General features: G+C 36.4%; 2 protein-coding genes across 4 annotated transcripts; both read right to left on the minus strand.

Annotated features, from left to right (window-relative positions):
* Positions 1-1025: 1025 nt before the first annotated feature.
* On the minus strand, positions 1026-2214 carry LOC106937446 (stromal membrane-associated protein 1-like). The gene is made up of 2 exons (XM_015018969.1): positions 1914-2214; positions 1026-1517 (listed from the first exon to the last, which is right to left on the minus strand). Exons 1-2 carry the CDS (start codon positions 2029-2031, stop codon positions 1360-1362), a joined length of 276 nt encoding a protein of 91 aa, XP_014874455.1. The 5' UTR covers positions 2032-2214; the 3' UTR covers positions 1026-1359.
* A 650-nt stretch (positions 2215-2864) lies between these two features.
* Positions 2865-8106, minus strand: LOC106937445 (centromere protein K-like). 3 transcript variants are annotated; one of them, XM_015018966.1, is made up of 11 exons: positions 7979-8106; positions 7640-7741; positions 7506-7562; positions 6053-6116; positions 5758-5804; positions 5577-5659; positions 5339-5437; positions 4850-4985; positions 4715-4768; positions 3333-3503; positions 2865-3299 (listed from the first exon to the last, which is right to left on the minus strand). In XM_015018966.1, the coding sequence occupies exons 1-10, from the start codon at positions 7994-7996 to the stop codon at positions 3348-3350; spliced, it is 816 nt and encodes a 271-aa protein (XP_014874452.1). In that variant the 5' UTR covers positions 7997-8106; the 3' UTR covers positions 2865-3299; positions 3333-3347. The 3 variants fall into 3 exon arrangements, with proteins under 3 accessions (XP_014874452.1, XP_014874453.1, XP_014874451.1); XM_015018967.1 differs by having other exon boundaries at positions 2865-3503; positions 7994-8106; XM_015018965.1 differs by having other exon boundaries at positions 2865-3503.
* Positions 8107-9591: the final 1485 nt, after the last annotated feature.

Consider the following 9591-nt stretch of genomic DNA (forward strand, 5'->3'; position numbering starts at 1 on the left):
AAATCGACAATTCAGGATTATGATCATTAGTTTTAACTATATTTAAACTAATAATAATAATAACATTTGAAAGGGGCAGATGCAGCTTTTTTCTGTCTGTAGATTATCCTGAATTCACATCCAGTAGTTTTGACAGTGAAACATTTTTGAATTCTTCGCTGGGATCAGATTTCAGCTGCTGTTCAGTTCAGTGCTTTCTTTGCTACTTTCATTTCAAATGACACAACAAACAACAAATCTCTGTGACAGGCGTGTCAGATTCCCATAGCTACAATTAGAGCTTTCAATTAGAGGCTAAACAACATGATTTTATATATATATATATATATATATATATATATATATATATATATATATATATATAGTGGCTATATTTAAAAAAGATTGGTTGCTGGTTGATATTCCTGATAGCTTACTTATTTTATTTAGCCATTTTATTTTTGAACTGGGGTGAAAATAATGATTTCTATTTACCAGTAAGCTGAAAATACCAAGCTATAAGCAGTAACTTATTTTCCTATAAGATTCATTAGAGCAGGTTGCAATATTCAACCACTTTGCGTCAAGATTGAAGATGCTCTAGGATTTGGAAAACAGAAAATAATTGAAAAATAAAATAGGAAAAATACAATCTAGTCAAAATGACGACATTCCTCTAATAACAAATCACAAACTGTGCAAATCATGTCAATTGTGTGTGAACTAGATCTGGGTCAGTTAAAAACACATCAAATTTCAAAATCAAAGTTTTGGTGTTCAGCATTTATTTATTGTTTCGAGTCTGCACATCAAAAATGAAAACAATAATTAAATGCTAAACATTCCATCACTGCAACATCAATAGACGGCTAACCGACAAGATAATTAGAAGCAGGGCAAAGACTGTAAGTGAGTTTGTTTCTGAAGTTTTTGCTCCAGCAAATAAAAGGATACATAAAAATAAACCTACTTAGCTGATACAAAGTGTAGATTCCACAAAAAAAGAGAAAGTACTTAATTTATTGTTAAGAATTTAGTTGTTCTTCTTTTGAAAATTAATGGAAGCTGAATGCCTTTTTAGTCAAGGTCTGAATATTCCAGTTTTTACAGAACTAATATCACATCCTCTTGAAACTAATGTAACCTCTTTGATTATTAATACGAATGTTAGAAATCAACACATGAATATGTGGAACCACTATAAAAAGCTACGTCATATTGAGGATAATCTTTTAATGTTTTATGGCAATGTCTTAAATTCATCACATGTTTCAATATAAATTAATTGACCATAAATTTCCCCAGAATTTTATGTCCTGGTATCATTTAAAGGCTCTTTGAGATGATACTCCTCCCATGCGTTTGAAAGCTTTGCTAACCTCAGTCAAAGACAGGAAACAGTACCTGGATCTGTTCTGAGGTCCATTGGTCCAGGTTGACTGATTTCACTCTGGATATGTGTACTCCCAGGTTCCTGTGGATGCCTGCACACCGGATGCAGATGAAAACTCCCAGATTCCAGGATGCCCATCTTGGACCTGTTGAGGGCGGAAAACAGTGATAACGTGAGACGTTTCCAGAGGAACGACACCAACATGTTCGATCATGTTGAGGTCCCAGAACGGAAAGCAATAAAAATGTGTCCCAACAAGAAAACAAGTCAGGGTTTTCTAGGGAAGATGAGTCGGTGTTCATTAAAGCGGCGGGTGCAGGGAAGCAGCGGGGGAGCTTAGGTAGATTTACAGAAGTTAGCTCGCTACTTAGCAACTTAGTTTAGCTTAGGGGTAAGAAATGTCAGCTGACCAGTTTGAGCCGTTTAGCTTAGAAGAGCAACACAACGGTAAGGCGGTGCTGTTATTTCTCTGCCGATAGATTTAAAGGACTACACATTTTACACAAAACCAATAAAACACTGTGCGGAGTGAACGCCGCACCTTTCGCTTCGCAGTCGGCGCAGTACTTGTTGTCTTCCTCCCTCAGCATTTTGGACAGGATGGCCTGGTGCTGCTCGTTAAGTTTCTGGGCCTTCTCTCTCTCCGAGCGGGTCGTCATGTTCGCTGCTTCAGCGGGGCTTGTTTCAGTGAAGCAATTGGTATTTTAATCAGTCGTCAGTGAAGAGAAGTTTTATGGTAAAATATCATAATCGGAGGTCTAAAAACCTCCGACTGGGAAATGAAGACACCCGGAACCGGAATCTCCTCTCCGCCCACAGGAATCCTAAAGCTGACGAGGCGGACTCATCGGATTGGATGAGCGTTCTGACGTCATCTGACGCAGTGCTTAGAGTGGCATACGTTTTGATTACTACGCTTTAAATTTTTAAGAACGTTTACATGGTTTCTAAATTATTACAGTAAATAATTTGTACAAGTTAGCTGCTGTCTGTTCCGTTGATTCTTGACACTAGGTTGACATTTTATACTCCACTATATTTATGTTTAGTAAAACAATAAAATTCTGGATAGTAATTATAATTACTATTGAGAATTTTCTGAACGCACCAATAAAAACACATACTAAGTATTTTTATTTGGAAATCAATTTAACTTTAGTGTTTTAAAATAAATGATCAGCAAATCAGTTTTAGATTAATCACCTGTAAGTAAAGCAGTTACCATTACTCACTGACCTTGATAACGCTTACAGGTGAAAAAGAATCCAAGATAAGAGTAAAAGCCTTTATAGTTGGTTTTTGAATCAAGCGAGTACTATAATGCATAAAATTTGTGTATAAAGCATCAATATTTAGTATCATTTGAGGCACACATTTGATTTGCTGCTTTTTCTGCCTCGGAAGTATAAGCTAGACTAAAAATGCATCTTGGAAATTACCTTCAGTGCTGTCTTTTAAATTTATATATACACACACATCAATGAAGTAATCTAGCAAAGCACATAAAAATGTGTTTATTAAAGAAGCATAAACATTCAGAAACAAATATTAATAAAGTACAGACAAAACGTTTATTAGAATTAGGTGACTGATGGTTTGAATTAAATTTAACTTTTCTAGCTTTTATGCCAAAATAAGAAGTGAAGATCCCGTTTTATTTTATTGCTCGGTGAACAGCAATAAAACATCTGCTAAGATCACAAACACTTCAAGAACTTTAAAATCTCAGACTTATCAAAATAGCACATGGTGCCCATGCAAATGCAGAATATCTTATATTTGCAATAAGAACTAAATTAACACAAACAGAAATGAGTTGTATAACTAATACATATTTACAAAAAGTAACTCTCTTGTCTCGGTTCTTCAGACGGTTGTCAAAGAACTGTAGGGCTCAAATACACACAAATGAAAGACACTGACTGATGTGTTGTGCTTGAGAAAATTAAAGAGTAAAAATTTGAACATCAGTCAATTAGAAGAAGGTCTCCAGGCGGATCTTGAAGTTGTTCTCCTGGTGTCTCACTGCGATCCCATATCGAAGCAGCATCTCCACATACGGTGGCCAGAACGTGTGATCTATCGTAACATAAGGGTCGTGCGGCGTGTTCATGACTTTGTCCATAAGAACCTGCAGGTGTTGTCGACATAGAGAGGTATTTGGGTTTTCTTAGACTGTTCTGGAACAAACATGTCAAGTAAAAACAGGCCATGCACTGAACAAGGAGCTTCATCACAGTTACCAAAAACCTCCAGGATGCAGCTTAATGAGTGATTTTAACTACATGTTTATTCTCATTCTTACACTTTTAGGGCTAAAGCAAAGACTAAAGACCTGAGAGAAAATAAAACCTTGATAAACCTTTGTTTCACATTGTAAATTGCTTTACTAGTAATGTAACATAGGAGGGGATTGAAAAAGAAAATGAAAACCTTTTCATAACATTGAAGCTTTGTGTTTTCATTGTTTTTGTCTTTAATAAAAGTAGAACAAAAGTGCAACTAACCAAAGAGTTTTACATATGGCACTGACTACAGTTTGACTGCTTGCGCTGTTTATCAGTGCCACAGTAATAGTTTGTAGCGGTGAAATCAGAACTGATGCTAAGCAAACACTCGCACTAGTTTAGCACTAGAACTGATTTAGCTAAACCAGAAAGGAAGCTACATGTTGCAGCTCATGTTGATGTAATTACTTATTTTTATGGGTGCACCGATTGCAGTTTTCTGGCCGATCGCCGATTACCGATCTTTTGAAAAGCCTAATTACAGATTCCGATTTTGTCCAATGCCAGTTTTTTGTCTGAAATGTTGCTGAATATATCAAGAAAGTTGCTGAACTGGCAACAACAGGGTGACTATTGTTAACTGTAAATGTACAGATATGACCTGGTCGGCCGGTTTGTCAGTCAAACCTCTCCCACAGGAGAAAAGAAAAGCACAGTGGTTGATTTTTAGACTTTTGCCGAGGTTGATAATATTGGCGGATAAGATCGGCTTCACATGTAAAAATCAGCCGATTACCGATCTTCCAAAATTAAGGAAATTAGCCGGCCGATAAATCGGTGCACCCCTACTTATTTTCACTGTCTGAGCTATTTTTATGACCGCCTACAGCAAACAGCCACAACTTACATTATCTTGTAAAGTAGAACAACAGGGAATAAATTAGTATTTTAGTATTAGTATTGATTCACAAATCAATATTGTGAATTAAATATTCACAATATTGATTTTGTTTGCGATTAACTCAAATTTTGTTAACAAAAAAAGTAGAAAACTATTGAAATATTGACTATTTTAACATGTCAATGTTAAAATAGAACGACATCGCACACCCACCTCAAGAATTTTACTGAGGGAAACAAGGTCCTCACTTATCTTCAGGGGAATGTTCTGAAAATAAAAAATACATTTTAAAAAATGGAATATATAAAACAAACACTTTATTATCCACACTGCGGCAGGTTAACCCACCTTCTTCTTTTTGCTGGCAGTAGACTCGTCCTGAGGGAGAGGGACATGTTTCTCCAGAATGTCTCCCAGCGACTCCATCAGCTGTTCCTGATAAGTCTTCATTTTCTGGATTTTGGCCTTTGTCTCCAGAAGGATGCTGAAGGAACATAAATATAACCAGAGAGTCACTGTGGTAATCTATAAATACTTAATTTCACCAGGCTTTCCTTTACATTTTGCACTTTAAACTAAAATTTCACATAGAGAAAGATTAGTGGAGTGATGGAAGGATCCCTATTTAATTTATACAATTAAAAATTAATTGTATAAATTAAATTGCATTTAATTTATTCAATTAAATAGGGAATACTCCTGGAATTAAACATATTTTTTTCCCGCCACACCTATCCAGACCTGGAAAATCCATAAATCAGGTATGGATACCTTCCAGGCCGCATGGGAACCTCGAATGTCTCTTTTCATTTGGCGTCACATTGCCATCGCACTCACTTGTGCTCTGAATATTTCTCCTTTTCCACCCGAAGTCGTTCGATATGATCATTGGCAGCTAATAGCACCTGCTTCTTCTCCTCCAGCCATTTCTGCTCTCTGTAAAGCACGAGGCGAAACACAAAGTGCGAAGTCACAGAAAGGTCTCGTCCATTGAGTCCTGGGAAACATTTATGTGCTCTGATGAACCAGAAAGTAGTGAAGGAAAGCTTTGCCGGGTAATGGAAAGGTCACGCACAGCTCTTTAGTCTCTCTCAATTTGTCTCTCTTGGCTTCACAACAAGAAACGACCATCTCCAGTTCGGAGCAAAGCTTGAGCATCTGCAGAGGACGACACGTGGGACATGTTTTGAGAAAAGTGGGAGGGAGGGGAATGTTTTATGATTTCTAAGGAATTTTTGTTTCACACATGGACACACCTCATCTTTTCCTGCATGAAGTAAAATTTCTGCGTTAGCCGCAAGCGCTGCGGAGGAGGTTAAAAGAAAAAAAAAAAAAAAAAAAAATCGGCAAAAAAAAAATTTTAAACCCAGCAAATTTTACATCGTTGCACGTTTTATTTTCCTTATATGACAAACTCGACAAAAATGTAACAGCAATACAAGATGTAGGATAGCAATGAGACTGTGGTGTGTGATATTAATATTAACATTCAGGCTGTAAATAGTAGAATGATGCAATGGTTTCATTGCAGTGGGAGAAGTGAGGACTTACAGCTCGGCTGCATGGACATCCACAGCTTCAGTTCAGCATCTGTAGCCGCCAGTCTGCTTACTGACTGTTACATGTGAAAATACACAGTAAAACAAAATAAAAATAAAAAAGTCAAGTTAAATAAACAAACCTGAAAGCAACAACATACAAATCAACTGAAGAACCAGGCAAGAATGAACTTGTACCAATTGTGAAGTTACAAGCAAGGTTCTAAAAGTTGCAATTTTAACACAGCTGAAATATTTTTTTCCATCATACCACCCCTTTGGTGCATTGGAGTCGAAACGATTAATCAGATTAATCACTGTCAGCTGATTTAGTAATCGATTAGACTACAGACTCAAAGCTGTTTAAAGAACATATTCAGAGCATTAACTGAGCCGCAATTGTACAAAAGAAAAATATACATTTTGCATTTGAAAAATTGTAAATATGTGCTAATCAGAACAAGTGACAGTTTTATCTTCACCTGGTTTACCTTTTGCTATCCAATCTGTAATAGGGTAATCCAAAAATCAATCAACACACTATCTCTACCCTGTACTGATTTTAAGTCAAGCAGGAAGTGCTGAGCTCTTCTCCTGTTGATGGCAGAAGTATTTATTTAGATGCAAGCTTTGCTACTGAGGATGATCAAGCCTACAGTACAGAAATGCTATGTTGCTTCATTTTAGGCTATTAAATGTTTTTTGTTTTTTTAAGAAATTGACATTTGCATCTTTTAATGCATTTCTAATATTGTATATAAAAAGGTTTTATAAGTTATAAGAAAAATGTGCAGAAATTTTGTCCGATTAATTATCAGAACAACTGATTGGTCCAACAAACGTTCATCCTAAGACTGATCTGAAATATGCAGGACAGTGAGTCCCAAGGACCAGCTTTGGGCACCACCACAATAAATCATTCAATCACAAAAACAGATATAGTGGCAAAGCGCAAAATAAGGTGACAAACTAAAAACAGTCTTCGCATTAACAAGTTCTGGTACAGAAAGGGGAAAGTCATCATCTGGGAACTGGAAGTTTGTGACCTTCCTTCCAGTTTTTCCCTCTAAAACAAGCTAAAGGGAGACCTGCTGCACAGAAGCAAGACTACAATCCTCAGTTTGCACACATTATGTGCAAAACGGCGAGCGAAGTTATGCTTTTGTTTGTGTGAGTAAAATGAGTAAGTGTGTAACTATGCTAATTTATTTAATACACTATTTATTGAGTGAAATCTGGAATAGCTTTGCATGGCGTGCAGTGTGGCTAAAAAAAATAAATAAATAAAGGGAAGTGTCCCACCTTCAAAATACAAAGCAGTCATTGTTGTACCATCCAGTTAACATACTAATTATTTGACTGAGGTGTGTCAAAGCAGTAAATGACCTCGAAAATTTACAGAAATGTCTCGTTTTCATAGAAATACAAGGATGAATGCAGAAGATGGAAACCTTTAACCATCTGACCTGTTCCTGGTGATTCTCACAGATGTCTGGTTCACACAGTATGATTTCATTCTGGAGCTGCAGACAAACATGACATCAATATTTATTATTTGTTTGTTTGCTCTAAAGTTTCATGGAGCGGAAAGATGGTTTACCTTCTCCAGTTGAGCAAATTGCTCCTCACATTGCTGCACCAGCTCCGATTCGGCGGCCTCTGAGAGCTGTCCAGCAGCTCTTCTCTCTGCCCGGACCTCACCCTGCAGGAGGAAGCAACACAGGCCGAAACATGACAATTATATACCCGCTTCAATACACAGAAAACCGCCAGCAAACGGCTAACAGTGTCCGCGCAAAGTCACGTTACATTATAAATCGAGAAAAGTTGACTAAAGAGCGGCGTCAGTTAGCACGGACCGATGTTCATTGTCATAAACATAAGATATTAAAAATACAGAATTAAACAGAAACACGAAAATCAATAAGGTGAAACTCACGGGGTTACAACTTACCATGTTCAGTAAATCCAAACTTTTTTTCTAAACATACAAAACATACAATGTCCGTGTTTATTTCAAAATGCCGCCCGACACTGGTGGCGTCATGACGTCAGCGACGTGGAGAGCGTTGCGTAATACTGCGCAGGTCAAATAGATACAATGTAAACAAAGTCCATCCGAAATTGCAGATTTCAGTGGCAAGTAATAGAGAATAATAATAATAATAATAATAATAATAATAATAATAATAATAATAATAAGAAGAAGAAGAAGAAGAAGAAGAAGAAGAAGAAGTCATTTCTCCATCTAACTATAAAGAAATTTTTGATTGAAATCAGAGCTACCCCAAAGTTGAACGTGGCCCCAAACAGCAGTTGTTTTTTTTTAGATAGGGGCCATATTTTCTTCTTTGCATTGGAGATTCCACCTTAAGGGACCAGGTTTGATTCTGTGTCACAAACAACCACCGACAAAAGCTACTCCTCACTGATAGTAGAAACCAGATATTTGAATAAACTTTATAAAAGGTATTATTCCCCCAAACTGTTTGACATCAAATCTATTTTTTCTTGTTTTAAATTAATTAGGATTACCTAAATTACTTTTATTGACGCGATACCAGAATTAACAGCGACTGTTTTGAAGGATTCATGACAGGTTCTGGGGTGTATTATGCAAAATCCAAATTTTCTGAGCATTATATCATGGCATGGTGTTATTCATTCATCAAAAACATAACCAGAGTGTTGCTTTGACTCAGAAATGCATGTTTGAGAAATTTTTGGACCTCTTGTGAGAGACATATGGTGGTGGGTTAAGGCCAGCTCACGATCTGGTTTGGAGCTGCAGTCTCCAGCAGAGCACACCTCTTCCCTGTTGTCTCCCCGCACACAGCTCCTTCAAACTAGCGGCAGCAGATATACATTTTGTTAAAATTACTTGTATCATATAATGCAACTACATTCAACTGTTTTATATGACAAGTGATAAAGTTTTGTTTTTATCCCAGTTTTATTGTTAAATCTAGCAGCCTGTGTGTTAGCCAGAATGCGCTGCCTTAAAAATTTGAATACGTTAAAACCTTATATAACTGTAACCCTGCCTTAATTTAAAGGATTAACTCGTTTGATTAAAGAAATCCTTTCGTTGTCTCACACTGCGGTGACTGTAGTCTTCCGTTCACCAGCAGGTGTCTCTGTTCGTCTCTTTGTCGCAGCTAAATGGAGTCAAAGATGATCTTTTCTGCATTTTGAACTGAATTTTGTCTGAATCATTTTTGTAACAGGTTTTTGTTTTGATCTGACTTCATAGAGCTCAGAATAAAATGGCCTGTTTCATATCATAATCAGTAATTTATTTATTCCTCATCTATTTCTCTGTTGTTTTTTCCCCCTAAATGTTCACATTTGTTCACATTCGGTTAATGTCTTTATCATTATTATTATTATTATTATTATTATTATTATTATTATTATTATTATTATTATTATTATTATTATTATTATTATTGCAGTGATGTACAGCATTTATAACACAATAACAAGCTTACCACTGCTTATGCGATAGAAAAGAGTAGGAAGAACCGTTTTCATCATCATCCATCAGAACTA

This window comes from Poecilia latipinna, unplaced genomic scaffold, assembly GCF_001443285.1.
Source record: "Poecilia latipinna isolate Pla-1442-1.1 unplaced genomic scaffold, P_latipinna-1.0 Scaffold2351, whole genome shotgun sequence".
NCBI lineage: Eukaryota > Metazoa > Chordata > Actinopteri > Cyprinodontiformes > Poeciliidae > Poecilia > Poecilia latipinna.

Bases quoted from the DNA above. Each gene is read 5' to 3' on its own strand.
- LOC106937445 (XM_015018966.1), bottom strand. The intron at 5,660-5,757 runs GTGTGTCCATGT...CGTCCTCTGCAG, and splicing joins TTCATGCAGGAAAAGATGAG to ATGCTCAAGCTTTGCTCCGA. The intron at 3,504-4,714 runs GTGGGTGTGCGA...CAACACCTGCAG, and splicing joins CCCTCAGTAAAATTCTTGAG to GTTCTTATGGACAAAGTCAT.
- LOC106937446 (XM_015018969.1), bottom strand. From the start codon at position 2,031: ATGACGACCCGCTCGGAGAGAGAGAAGGCCCAGAAACTTAACGAGCAG. The intron at 1,518-1,913 runs GTGCGGCGTTCA...CGCCCTCAACAG, and splicing joins CGCCGACTGCGAAGCGAAAG to GTCCAAGATGGGCATCCTGG.